Source organism: Sycon ciliatum, chromosome 3 (genome assembly GCF_964019385.1).
Source record: "Sycon ciliatum chromosome 3, ocSycCili1.1, whole genome shotgun sequence".
NCBI lineage: Eukaryota > Metazoa > Porifera > Calcarea > Leucosolenida > Sycettidae > Sycon > Sycon ciliatum.
This window is the reverse complement of record NC_088645.1, coordinates 11,798,238-11,817,668: the sequence shown is the minus strand read 5'-3', so window position 1 is coordinate 11,817,668 and position 19,431 is coordinate 11,798,238. Positions and strand designations below refer to the sequence as shown.

The 19,431-nt window shown below is 45.6% G+C and overlaps 2 protein-coding genes across 2 annotated transcripts in view; both read right to left on the bottom strand.

The window, feature by feature from the left end:
* Positions 1-1,207, bottom strand: part of LOC135811432 (uncharacterized) — a 4,931-nt gene extending 3,724 nt beyond the window's left edge. Inside the window, exon 1 of the mRNA XM_065324669.1 lies at positions 617-1,207. Within this exon, the coding sequence (XP_065180741.1) occupies positions 617-1,181 (565 nt within the window). The 5' untranslated portion in view covers positions 1,182-1,207. The remainder of the gene's footprint in view (positions 1-616) is intronic.
* Positions 1,208-10,163: 8,956 nt separating this feature from the next.
* On the bottom strand, positions 10,164-18,528 carry LOC135811431 (uncharacterized). The gene is made up of 3 exons (XM_065324668.1): positions 18,251-18,528; positions 13,448-13,960; positions 10,164-12,589 (listed from the first exon to the last, which is right to left on the bottom strand). The coding sequence occupies exons 1-3, from the start codon at positions 18,333-18,335 to the stop codon at positions 11,379-11,381; spliced, it is 1,809 nt and encodes a 602-aa protein (XP_065180740.1). The 5' UTR covers positions 18,336-18,528; the 3' UTR covers positions 10,164-11,378.
* Between the last annotated feature and the right edge of the window lie 903 nt (positions 18,529-19,431).

The window sequence follows — 19,431 nt, the reverse complement described above, 5'->3', positions numbered from 1 at the left end:
ATTTTGGTCTTCCCAGGGCCAAACATGGAATCAAGCAACATTGCGAATGAATGTAACGACTCTCGGTCGTGCATGAGAAAAGACATAGGTATTCACGAGTTGAATTCGGATGGTGAGCCAATGTAATCACGAACAAAAAGGAGAGGGGGACATAACTCGTACCATTTTTCCTTACCCCCTTCATCCATGTATTCATGAGTTGTCGTTATTCGTGACGTTGAAAATATGCAGTCAAATGGTCACTAGGCCTGAAGATTGTGTCGTTATTTGCGAGTTGTTGTTATACCCGGGGTGTTATTCATGAGTTTGACTGTACAACCTAATCAGTCCATGACGTTAGCAACCACAGAGTGCCCTCACTACACCAATAGGAGCATAATCCCTGTTTGATGTTGTTATCTTGCCTATTATGATCACTCTGTGTGAAACGTGGAGTTGCAACCAGCCGTTCGTACTTATGTGACCGTAGATGTATAACAATGTGCACATCAGAATGTAGGTTGTTCCCCGAATTGGAGCTCGCGCTTCTCCGCCGATTTGACTTGGCCATGTATTTCCACTCTTGTGTAAAGTGCGTAAAGCTGGACCTAATGTAGACATTATGACAGGCACTTACCACGGATGGTCATCGTGACATGAGGCTCCAGAGCAGCACCAAAGGAAAACGTCTGTAAGACACTTGGTGAGGTGCCTAGCGGCAAGACCCAAGAGACGTTCGGCCAGTTAGCTTTACAGGTCAACAGGCATTTGGATTTCAGGGTGATTCCAAGAATATAGGATATAGTACCACTGTTGTTATCAGATATGTAGTCATCAAGGGGCACCCCAGTCCATGTTGCAATGTCCATCATATGTGTACTAGGTGGAATGAGTTCAGAAGCATTCTGATACTTTTTTCCAGCGAATTCCTTCAATAGCACCAACTTCGGGTCGCACAATTGTTCAGACACATCTGCAGTTATATCAATCTGGACAAATGGACAGCTGTTGTAGAAGGATATGTTCGGGAAAGGAACAATTGTCCGCGGTTGCTCAATTACTCCAGCACCAGGCGCACTTGTCAGCTTTATATGATTGTCAATGGTCAGAATTTCTGGGCTTTGTGACATTGTGCATGGTGCCGAGACTGCAAGGGGAGAGAGACAGGTAGCAACAGTACCGCGCAAAATACACACACGCATATGGACACATGCATATAGACGCTCACATATTCACAAACGCGCCCACTTACATGCATACACTCTGGCGCATGCAGGCGGGCGAGCGCACACACACGCACAGCACGCAGACACACACACACACACACACACACGCACACACACACACACACACACACACACACACACACACACACACACACATGTGCATACTCAAATAGCAAGATTGGCATTGCACAGCTGTGGTCGCTACATGTAATGCATCTCTATTTACTACCCTTTCCCACACTAATACTAATTCCACAGATTCTTGCCAAGGCACGCGCTGCCACACACGACAGTCTCAGTATGAGCATTTCTACTAAATGCTACTTCCAATCTTTCCGGGCGTTATGTCTGTGATACCCACACATTTTGTCGTTAGCACTGATTAGCACTGATAAGAAAAAGCACATACAGTAAAACCTGGTTTAAGCGACCACTCAACTGTGCAAGGAAAAGCGGCAGTTAAAGCCCGGTGGTCATTAGAACCAGGTCCCTCAGTGTATGTGTAGAACTGTCGGTGCATGGAAAAACGGTCGTTAAGAGCAGGTGGTCGCTAAATCGAGAGGTCGCTTATACCAGGTTGTACTGTACTTCGAATATAGCTTTAACACTGGGGGAAGAGATATTATACAGGTGAGAATATAATAGTTCATTCAGCAAAGGGAGAAAGGTATGATGAGGTGCAAAGTGACAGTGTATGTATAGCTGCGTGTGAGTGCGAATTTACTGGAAGGGTGGTGGCGAAGTAACTTTTCTTTTGCTTCCAAACGTTAGGATCACGAATACGAATGTATACTGCCTCTAAAACTTTCAACTGCTTGAAACTGGTCGCATAACGAACAACACCAAACCACGAATCATCATACCGACCACGACAAACTGAAATTGGGTTGGACAACAACCTTTTGCAAGCAAAAAGTCAGATCTCTAATCGTTCTCGATCAAAACATCCGTGAGCAGAGTTATGGACATTTCCTAGTTTTGGGCAATGCCCGGTCCCGGACCACCCGGATAAGAGCGATATGAGTGTACTAATTCTAGGACAAATACTGGACACAATATCTGTATTAAAAAGTACAGAGAGCGGAGTCCTCCGGTTCGATAGAGTGCTCAATGCAGAAGCAGACCAGTGGCAGACGCGTAGTACTCTGTGACTAGTGTGTATTAAAAAGTAAAAAAGTAAATTATCGTGTCCGTTCCTGAAGGAACTCACGACGCATGCTAACACCCGCTAACACCCGGTGAACCATAGCAGCAGATGCAGCGCCTAGTGGTAGGTCTGAGGGGATAAGGCTCACAACCACTGGCACAAGTGTGGAGAAACACCATTAGCCGCATCCGTGTACCCCTTGTGCCTGGCCACTAATTCCCAGTTGACTTTGGGTATCTCAATCACCGTCTTTGAGCAACCCACTGCGCCTGCCTGGAGTATCATTCTGTACTCTTGCTGAGCAAAATATGAGAACAGAAAGGTTCTACTACTAAGTCGGTGATCAAACAAGAGTGGTCCATACCAATCTATCTCAAAGCCAGCATGTCCTGAAAGCCAATATATGTACATGTACTAGTTTTCATCACCAGCTACCTTGACGTATGGGGTCCAAAGCACGCTACTTACATTTTGTCATCAACAGCGACATGCACCGAAGCCCACGCTGTTAAGGTAGCAGCCTGGTCCTAAATTTCAAATGGCATTCAATTGACCGTAACTTTGGTGTCTCTCAATGGATTTGAGTGAAATTTGCACCACACACTCCTGCCACTATGCTGGCCCTCTGGACCTTTAAAAGTTCTTGCGCCTCATTGACAGGCTTTACAGGCCGGAAAAACTCAAAATTCCAGCATAGTGCCACGGTTGGCGAGCCACCCAGGAGCCAAACAAATACATTTACAATTTTTCACATTTTCTAGCCAATTCTGTCCGTGCGCAGGATCCAAACCTAAAAAACGTCCAGAAGCAGCCATGGGCGGTGGGGTAGGGCCCTTCAACGTGGCCGTGGAATCTGTCACAACGGCAGAAGTGGGCGTTCTGTCACATACTCCCACAGACCCAAGTCAATTTTTGAATTTTTTTAGGTTCAGGGCGTGCTACGAGGTCGTACCTTTGATACAACATCCAGTGCTGGGACGTCCACAGCAAGCCATTTCCACAGCGCTTCAAACCGAATCGAGGATACCCTCCAAAATCGGCAAAGACTACCACTCACGTTCCACTACTGCCTAGTACTGAATTCTACCTGACTTCTTGACACGACTCAAACTTACCAAAGTCACTAAATCAACGTCAACTACAATAATCAAGCCACATATCTGCAACGTCACGAGGGTGCTGGCAAAAGTCCGTGCAGCCCAATACGTGTTTTTTAACGTGATTTTTTGGACGTTTTGGACTTGGAGCAAAATTCTGCACACTTTCGCGTTTTCCATGATACGACAAGTTGCGCACGGTCTGCTCACATTCAAATACAGTGCTGCCAGCAAATGACAGCGTGCAACAAAAAATCTTTCCTCGCAAGGGCACATTGTCCACCATAACTCTTGAACGGCTGGTCAGATCGAGATAAAAATTTTCAGAGATTTTGCAGCTGTTCATGCTCTTTCAACTGATGTAGCACTCGATGTGAATTTCCAAATTCGATTTTTCAGGGATTTAGGACCAGGTTGCCAGCTTAAATGATTCGATGGCAGGGACAGTTAACCTCACAGGAACAACCGTGGAAAGGGAAAATAGTATTATACACTGCGTGATCTTTGCATAAATGCATTCTAGGAATGGTATGATAGTGGATGGGGGGGGGGGGGGGGGGGGCAGTGACAGTTGTCAGGATCATCATGATGATTGTTGTGTCACAGTTATCGTGACTATCAAAGCTTGACAATTCAGAGAGTGAAGTTGTATCCTAACTGTTAGTCATTTTGATCACTATAATTATGCATACTTGCTGGGATCTACTGAACTGCTAACGACTGTATAGTAGTGAACTTACTTTGCGTACTCAAATGATGATTTTTGTCCAGGACGCATAATAAAAAAAATAAGATAGTGATGGTCATATAATGTAAATGATCTATCATCTCCAAGATTGATTGAGAACGTTGCTATTTAAAAAAAGTGGTATTGGGTAGGTCTGCAAGTGCGCACTGTACGTTGTAACGTTACCTGTTGTTGCAGCGTGTTGTGGTGTCAGCCCGAAGAGAACCAGCACCGCCACTGCCACCAACTCGATCATGATATCGAACTTCATGGTCGCCACTCACTACCGCTGCCACCCTCGATCATCTACAACTGATGTTCAAGCCGGAGATCTATTGAAGAGATATATTCAAGGAGAGCCCACAGGCTTTGGAAAGTTTGAGTCCCACACCGACTAGACTAAAAAAGCAAGCTGACACTGCGTCTGTGGCTGTCTCGGTTTGAGCTAAACGATCAGTTTGTGGCAAACAAATAGCGCAGACTAGAGGTTTGACTATGAGAGTGTAGATTTACTGGGAGTACATCGAGCATGTCTGCGAACAGCGGGTGTGAGTGCGTACAGTACTCCGCAGGGTAGACTCTACTACGTACATGTACATGTAGGTGCTGCTCGGACTGCCTGCGCTCAGGTGTCAGGTGTCTTGCAGACACGCAACAGGATCCAAGCGGATACGAACTGGTCATTTCGAAGAAGTCAATTCTGACTAATTCCTAATGTAGCCTACATAAAACTACTAGTACCTGTCACCTAAAGTCTGTTTTATTTCAGTACAATTCTCTCTAATCATGAGATCTGCACGTCTGGTAACAGTTTGCACCCTGCGCTGCGGGTATCCAGTTGATCAAATAATGGGCTTCCAGTACGCGTAGTCTACAATCCACACAGGTGATTTGCGTCTTGGCCAGCAAGGTGGGTCAGGCTAGGTCGACTGGACAGACACAGAACGACACAGTACGATACTTTTGTCCAGGGAGTCGTAAAAGCTTTTACGACTCCCAGCTTTTGTCCATAGTCGCAGCTCAGCCGCATTTATCGCATTCGTCGCCTACGGTTGCGAAATGCCAGCTTTCCAGCTCGCAATACTCGCCATTAGAAGTTGTGAATAGACATCCTAAGTACATGTACATGTACAATAAGCAAGTCGTGAAAAGGCTTTCAAGATTTATTGGTACATATGCACGTTCAATACACGGATATACTCCATGCTTGCTGTCCAAAGCAGGAAGATGTTACGTGCCGTCTGCTTCAAGGATAGGCCGCAATGATTATGGTTATATAGCCCGTCTGCTCCTGCGCTGCTCATAATTATACATCATGTCGTCACAGCGGCTGCGATTGCGCTCAGCGGACCTTCACGTCGCTCTGATCCGGAAATGTTCACGACACCTATCAGTCTGAGTCCGCCAAACAGACTGTATCAGTGCAGTTTTACTACAAGTACTACAGCTTGTAAAACGTGTTTTATTGAACGCACAAACCGATGATGTTAAAGGGAAACTGAACGCCAAAAATAAGTATGGCTTATCCGAAGGAGAATTGGGCACTGATTCCGATGAGCTATGTCTCGAGCCGATCAGAGAAGAGGAACCGTGTCAAATTTCATAAATAACACCTTCCATATTTGGAAATTGGGCTTGATGACGTGCGTACTGCTTACCTGTCACCATGCTGTGCATGCTCAGCAGTGTAATTGAATGGAAGAAAACAATTATTTTGGTGTTTTGCAGCTCTATTTCGTTCCCTGACGGTACCCAAATCTAGATGTAGGAATCTGTTGAGCAGGAGAGTGACACATGTCTTCCCGAAGGCTGTCCAGCCTGCAGTGGTGATGAAGAAGACACGAATATCACCCCAAGATCGATTGTAGCGAATTGGAAAACTCATGGTGAATTTGCTTCCACTCCAAGGCAATGTCAAGGTATGAAGGGTGCTTGTACTGCCTTCCAAAGTGAAGCGGAGATGAGCATGGCTTTGCATAGCTGTTGTTCTACGCCAACTTACCTACTCTTGCTGGTACCGTAGTGGTATATTGCAAATCTCGTGGACGAACAACTCGAGTCACTAGTGGCTAGTGAGCAACCCTAACAGGTGAGATTTTCAATTTGACAAAAATTGTTTTTGTTTGAGAACTGACATTTTAAAACAGTCATTAGACTCAGTAGGTGTCTCTCTGCTGCTTCTTTCCCTTCATCGGTAGGGTTGTGCTTGAAGTCAAAATAAATAGAACATGTGGAACAAAAATCTGATCATGTAATTCGAATTTCAACTTCAAAGTATGTGTACATCAAATCACAAAAATTTCAAGGTGGTGCTGTGCACTGAAAAAGACTGGGAGCTGGCAGCAATGGAAAGGGTAGAAACGAAACCAGTAAAGTAGAGTATTCATAAGGTAGAGGGAGTTGCAAACGGGAGACGAGAAGTGAGCATTTCAGTTCGAAGTAGTGTCAATAGACAGCATCGTGTTGCATATGTTGTGAATATTATGCGAATCTAATAATTGACAGAGGGTAGTGATTAAGCAGAGTATTGTTACAATACGAGGTACTTTGTGAGCAGATAGCAATCAATATCACGGCATGGTTTAGACAGGAACTCATAAATGTCAAGAAATTGATAGGCCAAAATTATAAGTATCCCCTGAGTAGTATAATTATTATGGTGTTCTCCTGTGTTTACATGCAGAGCCTTGACGTTGCTGGACGAGCGACAATATAAATTACATAAACTTGTAGCTCATAATGTGGGATGACTGCCGTATTTCATTGCCAACGCAAACCCATTCTGTGTCAGTGCAGCCATCCAGCAACTTGTACTCCCCGGACCAGATGCCGCTGCAGCTGAACACCATGCCGATGGAAAGCCAGGAGTTGATGGCGAAGCATTCTGGTCTGCACAGTACAAGGCAAAGAACAATAATATGAATTATAACGCATTGTAATCCTTCCCACACGTCTTTGTAAAAAACAAACAAGCAGTGCCATTATCACAACACTTGATCAAGCATATTGATGGAGGTATTTTCCATTGTGCTGGCCCAGCATCTGCACCAGGAAGACCATGTACACTTACACGTATCTTGTGTGTTTCTGTGTGTGTGTGTGTGTATCCGTCTGTGCACACGTGTGTGTGTGTGGGGGGGGGGGGTAGACGCACATGTGTATGGATGTGCGCGCTGCATGCATGTGTCTGTGGGATGGGGTGGGGGTGCACGCACGTGTGTACATGCGTGTGCGCAATATAGCATGTGTGTATTGTGTTCGTTGAACATTGATAGTCCTCCTGATTCCATAAACTTTGTGATCATTGTGATTTCATGTGCTTTGAAGTTGAAATTCGCAATACATGTACTAATGCTTGATTAGATTTATGTTCCACATGTTTTATTTATTTTATTTTACTTCAAGCACTTGTACTATCAAGCACAACCCTACCAATGAAGGGAAAGAAATAATTCTTTGTGCCATCTTCAATAGGTCCGTCAAAGAAGGGAAAGAAGCAGCAGAGACACCTACTGAGTCAAATGACTGCCACCGTCAGTTCTCAAACAAAAACAATTTTTGTCAAATTGAAAAATCTCACCTGTTAGTGTTGCTCACTAGCCACTAGTGACTCGAGTTGTTCGTCCACGAAATTTGCAATATACCACTACGGTACCAGCAAGAGTAGGTAAGTTGGCGTAGAGCAACAGATATGCAAAGCCATGTTCATCTCCGCTTCACTTTGGAAGGCAGTACAAGCACCCTTCATACCTCGACATTGCCTTGGAGTGGAAGCAAATTCACCATGAGTTTTCCAATTCGCTATAATCAATCTTGGGGTGTTGATCGTGTCTTCTTCATCACCACTGCAGCCTGGACAGCCTTCGGGAAGACATGTGTCACTCTCCTGCTCAACAGTTTCCTACATCTAGATTTGGTTACCGTCAGGGAACGAAATAGAGCTGCAAAACACCAAAGTAATTGTTTTCTTTCATTCAATTACACTGCTGAGCATGCACAGCATGGTGACAGCTAAGCAGTACGCACGTCATCAAGCCCAATTTCCAAATATGGAAGGTGTTATTTATGAAATTTGACACGGTTCCTCTTCTCTGATCGGCTCGAGACATAGCTCATCGGAATCAGTGCCCAATTCTCCTTCGGATAAGCCATACTTATTTTTGGCGTTCAGTTTCCCTTTACGAGTGCAGCAGGAGCAAAGAATTCAAAAACAAAGCAGCCAACTTCGCCCTTAAAGAACTGTTGATTACGTTAGGGCTCACGCCGTGTTTCCGCAATACATGTACTATGGAACAGTTTGAAGTAGTTTCACTCAGCACTGACAAAACCAAGTGACGTCCTTCTTCGCTGGTACTCCGAGCCTCATGTTGAAAAACACGCATCTGACAGCACCGCAGCCCGCCTGAGGGTTTCTGGACAACTGTCTAACACTTAAAAAAAATACAATGTACATGATGTACATGTAGGTCCTGCGAGTCACTCTGAGTCTGAGTTCCGCTGAGGGGACACGACAAGGTTGAAACAGCTACACGTAGCTGTCCCAAGATTGAGGCACATCAAATGCTAACATCAACCATGAACTGCCATTAATGTCGGTGTCGGACGCCCAATGGGGTTTCGGTAGTAATCTGTAATTAGGTTACCGATGTCCCCCTCTCATGTATGGTAATACACTTGGGCGACTAACCAAAGCATGTGTTCAAAGGAGTAGAATATAAGCGGTCAATATAGCCCTATTGGAGTGAAAATAATATGCAGGAACATTTGACTCGTATCCATATGTCCTTTTCCTGTCTACGAATATTTGACTGCTTAGGTATAGCAAAAATCTATGGGAGTCAATACTAAGGGAGTGGTAAATATAAAAATAAATATTCTGTCCTGCAGAGAGGGTGCAGATAGTTCGCAGAGGCTTTAATTTTAAAAGTGCATAATATGCTGTACCTGGTCAGTCCTGGTGTACTACAAAGTACATGTACATGTAGCAGATTCGCCCAGCAAAACACCAATACAATGTATTCTGATCCAATGTCCAGGTGCGTCAAGTGTTCAGAGCTGTGTAACTGGACAACATGTCATTCATTCAGAGTGCGTTTGCCACAGGAAATGCACCAGGCCATCATGGTAATGTGTCTCACTCAAGGTAAATTTTCTTTTGCAATGTACATGACTGTATGTTTGACAGTTTAGTGCGAAACTATAATAATTATTGCGTCTACTGTTGTGGACATGGAAATCCGGTCACACGTCTAGCGGCCCCGGGGCGCTGGTCATGCAGCCGTGGATAAGCGGTACACGCACATGCATTAAATGCATGTGCGTGACCAGCGCTGCAGCGCATAATGATAAATTTTATCATTATGCGCTGCAGCGCGCTGGTCGCATCGGATCAGCAAGTGCACTGCACGCAGCGTTCTGTACGCACTGAGGGCGCCGGCCCCGGCCAATCGACTGGATTTCCATGTCCGCTACAGTATGTCGCTAGGGACAGGAAAACAACCGAAACCGAAGTTTCAGATTGAACCGTATCTTCCCAGTACAACTTGTGGAGTTACCCAGAAAGTGAAAAAAATCTCTTGCTCGGTCTCTCTTGCTCGGTGTTGCAGAATACGTGTACAGGGAGGTTGCAAAGAGATTTTTTTACGCGCACGTTCGGGCTGTCCGCCTTCTCCGTGAAAAAAATCAATAGAATAAAATACAGGAAACGAGAGAGCTTGGAAGCTCAGGGCCCTGCGCTATGCTGTGTTGCCTAGCTCATCGTGCATGTTGTTAGAACTGATGGAAATGCTTTTTACATCTACATGACTGTAACGTTATATTTATTATGCTATTGGCCTACATGCGATTCCCGGGCGGTTCGACAGGAGGCCCAGCCAGCCTGCTAGTGGGATCTCGGCCTCGCACACAAATCCACACAAAATCTTACTGCACTGAATGCATTCCCCCGATACACTTCGCATTATATACTCATTCTCTTGATGGTACCGTACTCTTGATGGTACGGGACAGGCACGGGATAGCGCCAGGCATATCGATGGCACAAACAAACAAAAATATTGTGGCTTTGCTGGTACGGTACAGTACGGGACAGATACGGGATAGTGCCAGCCGTGACACAAACAAACAAACACACAAACAAACACCAAATTAAAGCTGTGTGGACCCTGGCTAGCGCCAGACGTTACTGAAGTAACGTCTTCTGCATAGCTACGGGAATAAAAATACCATACCACATGTGTCAGAAAACACAATGAGAGAGTAAAACACTGTACACTTGATGACAAACATCCGTTCAGTTCCCACACAATACCGCTCCTGAGCCGGATCAGATCACGATCCGAGCCTCAACAACCGCCGGGTTGCGAAGAGATGCAAGCAACTGGGTAGCAGTATGGGACATGGGAGTGGGTAGCAGTATGGGACATGGGAGTGGGTAGCAGTATGGGACATGGGAGTGGGTAGCAGTATGGGACATGGGAGTGGGTAGCAGTATGGGACATGGGAGTGGGTAGCAGTATGGGACATGGGAGTGGGTAGCAGTATGGGACATGGGAGTGGGTAGCAGTATGGGACATGGGAGTGGGTAGCAGTATGGGACATGGGAGTGGGTAGCAGTATGGGACATGTGAGAACTTAAAATTCATTGTTAACTGTCAGGGAAGTAAATCGCTAGAAAAACGAAAACACGGCAGCTACACCTGGGTTCCAACCCGGACCTTGCTTATCATGAGCAATGCTCTAACCACCATATTGTCACCATCTTCTAGGTTCGGACTGGTCCCAACGCGCAGCTGCTTAGAGCATGTTCATGTGAAACAAGACCCCGCACTATGTTGAGCATATTACAACAAACCGAGGTTTCCAACGCCTCTTACTTATGCATTGTACTGTATGTGTATTTGACAATATATCTCTATACTTGTATTAACCTGAACTGCAACCAACCATAGTGGGTTGTACAAGAGTAAACACACTCAGAGCTTGTCAGGATAAAACGTATCATACGGGCCATAAAGGTTAAATGCAAAACATGAATTTTCTAAATTTTAGGCCCCGGTGCTGTATTCCTCGGAGTGAGGTGTTTTGTGGAGCACCGGGTCTGCATCACGATCACGCCAATTGCCGGTATGGTATGCATCTCTGTGCCGGACGTTGCTATGGGAACCGAGATGATGTCATGATGCACATTGCTACTAACAGTGTCATTCTACATGGTCGTAAGTGTCTTCAGGTCCCTTCGGATCAGGATAGATAGGGCCGCTGGATAGCGATGCATGCTGGGGTGGTTGCACATCAGCAATGACGTCATCGGGTCTCTTCGGATCAGGATAAATGGGGCCGCAGGACAGTGCCATGCAGTGGGGTCCTGGGACATCAGCAATGGCGTCATCGGGCTTCTCCAGATCAGCAGATCTGGACTCGTGGTTGCGTTCACCATTTGACGAGCTTGACGGTTCCTGATGCCGGGTATTGTCATCGGTCAAAGAGGAAGATCTGGGCGTGTACACACAATCGTATGCTCTGTTCTCAATAGAAGATTCACCTCCATGGAGAGCGTTGCTATGGGGATCCAGACTTTGGTAATGGTTGGGGCGAGATTGTGTGTGTGTAGACGGTAGCATATATTCATGCATTTGAGCTTCGGCACTGGCTTCTCCAGGAGTCTCCAGATGAGCGTATTGTGGACCGTTGTGATGTTCACTGTTCAATGAATCCTCTGGGACATCCTCATCGTCAGGGCGCTGGTTTTCACTGTCAGCAATGGTCGAAGACCTGGAAATCCGCATGGAGTTACTTGCTTTCACTGGTTCCAACGCAATATCATAGTATAGAGTCTCGGACGGATTTTGTGCTGCTCCACTACTTGTCTGAGGTTGGGCTACATAGCCGCTCGAGGGACGCGGGAGCATCAGCCCGTTTTCGGTTTCTCGATGTTGCAGCCGTGACTGATCTCTTCCTGCCAGGGAGTTGCGCTTCTTCCTTCGATGTAGTAGTATTAGTAGCATGCACAGGGCGAGGATAATCAAGGGCACGCAGATGCCCAGAATGACACTAGTCGATGGCCCTGTGACATAACTGATGGCCACATCTGCACTTGTTGCAGTACTTTGTGATACCGGAGTGGATGACTCAGGCGTTGAGACTTCACTGGATGAGTTATATTTAAGTGTGTAAGATGTAGCCAATTCGACAGTCGTCGCTGTAACTGCTAAAGAGGTGTTCTGTTGAGGAGAGGTTGTCGGCTGTGTTGTGCGGTTTGTAGGCTGCACGATAGTTAATGTTGAGCAGGTGTAGTTAGATGCACTACTGCAATAGTATTGATGTTGACTTGTTCCATTTGCCCCTAATGCAGGACAGCTTCGATAGAGCGTCTGGCAGTTATCACATTCAGCATGATGGCACGCATCCAATGCTGCAGAAAGAATGAATAAGATCAACAAGCAATGCTAATTATTGTAAAAAAAGGCTGCCTACAATTGCAACAAAATTATTGATTTGGCAGAGGGGGGGGGGGGGGGGGGGGGCATGGGACTAAAACTATCCAATTTGTGTGTGTGGGGAGGGGGGGGGGGGCATGGGCATGTTGAGTGTTGTATGGACCGACATGAATCGACGGAGCGCTCATCCATACCATATATGGGGATATAAAAAAGAATTCACGGCGGTTCACTTGAGGCTCGGCTGAGTTTTCAGTAGGGATGCCACCACACCACCCTGCAACGATCTAAGGCACAGGCACAGACGCCACAGCTCAAGCGGTGGGAGGTGAGTAGATCAGCCCCCCAGGAAAGTGATCAAAGACGGAAAATCGAATTCACGGCATCCATGTTTCTCTCCTGTCAGGCCGCGAGTTCCCGGGTGCATTTTTGTGCGTTATCGTAGAAACAATAATATTAAACGCAACGATTTCGTTCCTTTTTTGGTCGCACTTCGTTGTCGTGTAAACGCAGACTAAAACTATTTATCGCTATGATACTTGTACATGTATAAGGATTGTCTTTTAAAATAGTGGTTACAGCAATATCGGTAAATGGTGTGCATGTACTTATACGCATTGCCCGCTACTTTTCATAGTTTGAGCACTCTGGCGCTAGACGAGACGAGCGACGAGCCATGTTAATGTCTGTGGTGCCTCCTTTGCACCGTGGCTAGAAGCTCGGCTCGCTAAAAGCTCGTAGCTGTACTGATGAGGCCTTTATGGCCAAAACAGCTTGCTGTCTACAGCATTGGGTATATATACAAGTACATTGAGTGGATGATTGGCACTTACCGCGGATGGTCAATGTGACAGGAGGTTCTAGTGCCGCACCAAAGGTAAACTTCTGTAAGGCACGTGGTGAGCTGCCTTGCGTCAAGACCCAGGTAACTCCCGTCGAGGCAGCTTTATAGGTCGGCTTGCAGTTTGATGTCATGGCGATCCCGAGGATATATTCTTCAGTACCACTGCTGTTATCAGATATGTAGTCATCAAGGGTCACCCCAGTCCATGTTGCAATGCCCACTACATGTGTACTAGGTGGAATGAGTTTAGAGGCAATCTGATACTTTTTTCCAGGGAATTCCTTCAATATGGCCAAGTTCGGTGAGCAGAGCGAATCAAGCCCGTCTGCAATAATATCAATCTGGACAAATGGACAGCTGCTGTAGAAGGATATGTTCGGGAAAGGGACAATTGTCTGCGGTTGGAGAAAATGTCCATCACCAGGCTGCACACTTGTCAGCTTCATATGATTGTCAATGGAAAGATTTCCTGGACTTTGTGACAAGATGCATGGTGTTGAGGCTGCAAGGCGGAGAGAAACATGTTCCAACATTTCCACCCAAAGTACACACACACATGCACACACATATGGATACACACACATGCACCATACATGTATACCGACGCCGACACATCCACAAATGCACCCACCATCATGCGTACACACTTTCACACCCACGCATGTACACACACGCACACACGCGCAAACACACACACACACACACATACACACAACAAATACATGTACGCACATACACACAGACAAAGAAAACCACACATAGACACACACCAATGTCTTGCTTAGTGAGGAAGGTCCAATATGGTGCCTTTCTTTTTTAGGTGGCAGTGGATTAATGCTGATAAAGGACAGCTTTATTCCCGTAGCTATGCAGAAGACGTTACTTCAGTAACGTCTGGCGCTAGCCAGGGTCCACACAGCTTTAATTTGGTGTTTGTTTGTTTGTGTGTTTGTGTCACTCCTGGAGCTATCCCGTATCTGTTACGTATCTGTCCCCTATCTGTGACTACAAAGGCTCTACAGGATTGTACATAACAGCTGGCCACAATATTTGCTGGCTCCGGTATCTGGCCCGTACCGTCCTGTACAAACAGCTGGCCACAATATTCGTCGTATTATGTATACGACTCCCTGGTGTAGAGGGAGATTTGGAAAGAAGTAGGGAGAGGAGGAGGAATAGAATTTAGAATGTGCGTTAGTTGCCGAATAAATGATAGGATGCGTCAACAAAAACATACTTTGGAAGAGAGATCCCGTCGTCTCCAAAATAAGCGTGAACGAGCGATTCAGCGCCGGTGACAGGAAACGTCGGAAGAGACATCAGGACAGACATCCCGTCGACTCCAGAACGCCCGTGATCGGCAGAGTCAGCGCCGGTCCCAGGAAACGTCAGGACAGACATCCCGTTGACGCGCTGAAAAACTAAATCTGCAGCCTCTTTTGCCGTCGGATTTTAGGAGACTGTAAAGTTATAATGTGCTCCACAGGCAACCATGCATTCGGCCGTCCTCTTTGGCTCAACAGGTCAATGTATTACTACAAAATGCCCAGAAAATACGATTACTGTATTAAAATCAACTAATTTTCGCTGGCGATTTAATTTCGCTGATTTCGCCGCCGTCCCGTACAAACAACTGGCCACAATATTCGTCGTATTATGTATATGACTCCCTGATGTAGAGGGAGATTTGGAAAGAAATAGGGAGACGAGGAGGAATAGAATTTAGAATGGGCGTTAGTTGCCGAATAGATGGTAGGATGCGTCAGCAAAAACATACTTTGGAAGAGAGATCCCGTCGTCTCCAAAATAAGCGTGAACGGGCAATTCAGCGCCGGTCAAAGGAAAGGTTGGAAGAGACATCAGGGGAGACATCCCGTCGACTCCAGAACGCCCGTGATCGGCAGAGTCAGCGCCGGTCCCAGGAAACGTCAGGACAGACATCCCGTCGACGCGCAGAAAAACTAAATCTGCAGCCTCTTTTACCTTCGGACAGGTTACGTATTTTAGGAGACTGTAAAGTTATGTAATGTGCTCCACAGACAACCATGCATTCGGCCGTCCTCATTGACTCAACAGGTCAATGTATTACTACAAAAGGCCAGAAAATCCGATCACTGTATTCAAATCAACCAATTTTCGCTGGCGATTTAATTTCGCTGATTTCGCCGCTTGGTGCCAACCGGCCAAAGTAAATCGCAGACCAAAGTTTGTCATAGAGGCAAATGATGTATCATTGAGCAATGGATGCATGTGAGAGCAAAAAATACCGATCGATTTCTTTTTGAAAACTCCAATCGGCCAAAGTTTAATGTCGGCGAAAGGTTTCGTTTCGAGATCGGCCAAAGTTTCTCATCGGCCAATATTTGTTGATTAAAATACAGTATAAGGAGATAAAAGAAAAGAAGGAGCAAATTAAGTTGGACGAAATTAGAGAAGTAACAATCCGCAATAAATGCTGCAAATACTTTTGCCTAACTAATATTCTAAAAACATGCTCATATTCAATGTATGCATCATTTTTATCTCAACATCACCATGTTTCTATTTTTGTTTATGTTCCAACACTCCATTGTCGTGAGTTCCCTTTGGGAACGGATACGAAAATAATATTAATAATAATAATGTTCAAACTGATTGAAACGTTTTGCAATACAATGATGCGGCCAATCAACGGAAAAAAAACATTTCCATCAGTTCTAATAACATGTACGATGAGCTAGGCCAAAAAGCATAAAAGCATAGCGTAGGGCCCTGAGCTTCCAAGCTCTCTCGTTCCCGTAGCTATGAAAAAGACGTTACTACAGTAGCGTCTGGCACTAACTAGGGAGTAGGGTCCCCACAGCTTTAATTCCGTGTGTGTTTTTGTGTTTGTACCGTCGACACGCCTGGCGCTATCCCGTACCTAGGGACCCGGCAAATATGCCTGCACTATATCAAGCATTTTAGGGTGCAAAAATCACATCAGCATTATCGGTGGTTTCCCGGGAATAATTGGCGGGACGGGTGATTTTTCGAGCATATTTGCCCGGTGCCTATCTATGACCATTCCTTGCCGAGGAAAAGTCGTACCGGTAATCCTGTGGTAGTTTGCTCATAGCGTGGTGCGGCAGCTGAATGCGGACTTAGGCTATGGATGGCGTAGAACACGTGGTGTTTTAGGAGCACCAGACAGCTAAATTTCCTAAAGATTTTAGACGTAAACTTATTTTTCAAATTCGCCACGGACATGTGTTGGGATACGAAGAAAAAACTGAATTTCAAGCTTAAATTTATGAGCATTTCCGGGAATTATTGCCATGGTTTCAGGCATAATCGGCTGTGTTTTAAGAATTGCAAGAAAGCATCATGGGTGATTTTAGAGCATATTTGCTCGATGGCTAGTTGGGATACGAAGAAAAAATTGAATTTCAAGCTTAAATTTATGAGCATTTCCGGGAATTATCGGCATGGTTTCAGGCATAATCGGCTGTATTGTAAGAATTGCGAGAAAGCATCATGGGTGATTTTTAGAGCATATTTGCCCGATGCCTACCCGTACCTGCCCCGTACCGTACCGTCAAATACAGCTGGCCACAATATTCAAAGAGGGCTTTCAAATGCAAGATCATAACGTGAAGCAACTTGGAAGAATGAGTGTGTATGTGACGTGTATTGGGGGAATGCATTGTAGGGCGATAGTGCGGGTTCGAATCCTAGTCTTTAGCTTGAAATAAAGATAGGAGAAATGAAAAATTTATAGCATCCCTATGCTTTTTTTGCCTAGGTCATTAAGGTGGTAGACGGTGTCGCATTACCCTCGAATGCAATGAGAAAGTTTATTTCTTTCGCTCAGGGCCCTACGCTATGATTTTCGCCTAGCTCATGATGCATGTTATTCGAACAGATGGAAACTTTTTGCAATAATTATAATGATGTAGCGTATCAGTTTGTTGTGGTATGGTTGGGCATTGTAGCCGTCATGGTCGACGTAAATACTATAGCCAATCAATGAAAAAAATCCATCAGTTCTAATAACATGCATGATGAGCTAGGCAAAAAAGCATAGTGTAGGGCCCTGAGCTTCCAAACTCCCTCCTTTGCATTTCTAGCAGTAAAGGTGATTTCGACTTGTGAACCAATCAGACATGAAAGCTGTTCTATGAACATCTATCCCATGGCATCACTCCAAACTTTGTGTTGGGGCTCAGGGCTATGCTTACAAGGTCGAATCAGCTGGCTTTTTGTGGATTGTGTACCAGTGATCATGTGGACATCAAGTTACCAATGAAATCCCAGCAGTCAGGTGTCGATAAGCAGTGCATCTGTATTATCTGTGGGCGTATCTAATTTTCACCGGGATATCACTATCACTAGTGATGCAGTATATATGTGGGCAATGTATAAATATAGCCCAAATTCAATTATGACAGTAGGGCCAGTAACTTTAGGTATTAGTGACCTTCTGTTTCAATGAGCTTGACACAGTGAGAGCATTGTTCACCTCCTCTCCCTTGCTGTCTGCCTCGCCAATCAAAGTCATCTTCTGAGGGGAGTCAGTTAGGAGTGAAAAAAGTCTTCGCAGAAATATTTGAAAGAAACTGCATTGTATCTCACGGCATCATGTTCAGAAGGCCAATGCTCTAACTATTTGAACCACGCACCCATTTGCATACTCGGGTAGAAAATGTGGTCCGTTGAATTCCCTTTGCTCAGTGGTGATGTTGGTATGTAGAGGGGTCAGATCGACACACGCACATGCACACGCACACACGCACACACGCGCACGGACACACACGCACCAATATCATCTCACCTGTTGCTCCAGTGTGCCGTGGTATCACTCCGAACATACCGACATGTATGATCAGCACAACGATCAGCGGTACTCCGCACTTCATTTTCTCAACGAGATGGTGTCAGCGCGCCGGCAGACGCACCTATCGTTCAAGACTCCCACTACGAGACAAGATACAACATACGCCCTGACTGGAGAAACTCCTCTGACAACTACCAGTACCTTCGTGGCCTTCTCCTTTCCAGGAAACGTTCAGTGCAAGATCAATTCATTGAATCAACCTCCAACTGCAGACGGGAGGGAATAATTTTACTCTAACTTAGTCTAAGTGCTAACTTACTAGAACAGATGGCTGCGAGTCAGGAGTGCCCCTGCAGTGCCAAGTGTGACCTGGTTTTTGTTCGGCACGCTAGCGAGTAACAGAGTTAGCTACTGGCATAATGATTGTTGATTACGGGACTGTGTGAAGACGTCAATCATCATGTTCCTAGTCAATGCTACGTGCCAAACAGGACAGTGATCTGGTGATCTCAATGACAGGTGACAAATGTCGCGTGCTGTGTGCTAAAAAGCACGGGACTTTTTTTTCTTTTGTCACCCGTGTACTAGTTGTCAGTCACAACACACTACTCCCTACTACCCTAGTGTTCGATACTTCGTTCCTTCCTTATTGTAGCGATCGTCTGGAGCGCCTCATATATTCTATTTCTCGTTGGTAATGGGAGTACTGTATAATGTACAATGTACTTTTTTGGAATGGCTGGCACGAAGTGTGACTGGCGTGATTACTTGACTCGCGATTATGGACAGCATGCACTGTGTCCGTGTGTCAACATGCCCACGTGTCAACAAGGGCCAGCAAGCCAGGAAGACAACCATAATATGCTGACGTTCTACGCTAGAGGTAGAGGGATTAGAGCGGATACATACACCTGCCCAGGGCCTGCTCTAGACATTCAACACAGCCCAGTCAGAGTGTACCTGGCGCATGCAGGCCAGCCGAGTCAAGCCAGGTCAGATCATCCGGCAGAAAAACAACCAAAAAGCCTGCTCAAAACGCAGCAAAACAGAAAGGCGAATTTATTACCGGAAATCGGAAATTTTAGAGAACAAGGCGAATCCAGAATAGCTGGCAACCACTGCGTGGTCTGTGCCATTCTGTAATCCGCGATATTCATGTTAAAACAAAATGGCGTCAC

Excerpts from the sequence above, each read along its gene's own strand:
- LOC135811431 (XM_065324668.1), bottom strand. The coding sequence starts at position 18,335 with ATGAAGTGCGGAGTACCGCTGATCGTTGTGCTGATCATACATGTCGGT. Across the intron at positions 13,961-18,250 it reads ACGGCACACTGGAGCAACAG|CCTCAACACCATGCATCTTG; the intron begins GTGAGATGATAT and ends TCCGCCTTGCAG. Across the intron at positions 12,590-13,447 it reads TGTCACATTGACCATCCGCG|CATTGGATGCGTGCCATCAT; the intron begins GTAAGTGCCAAT and ends TTCTTTCTGCAG.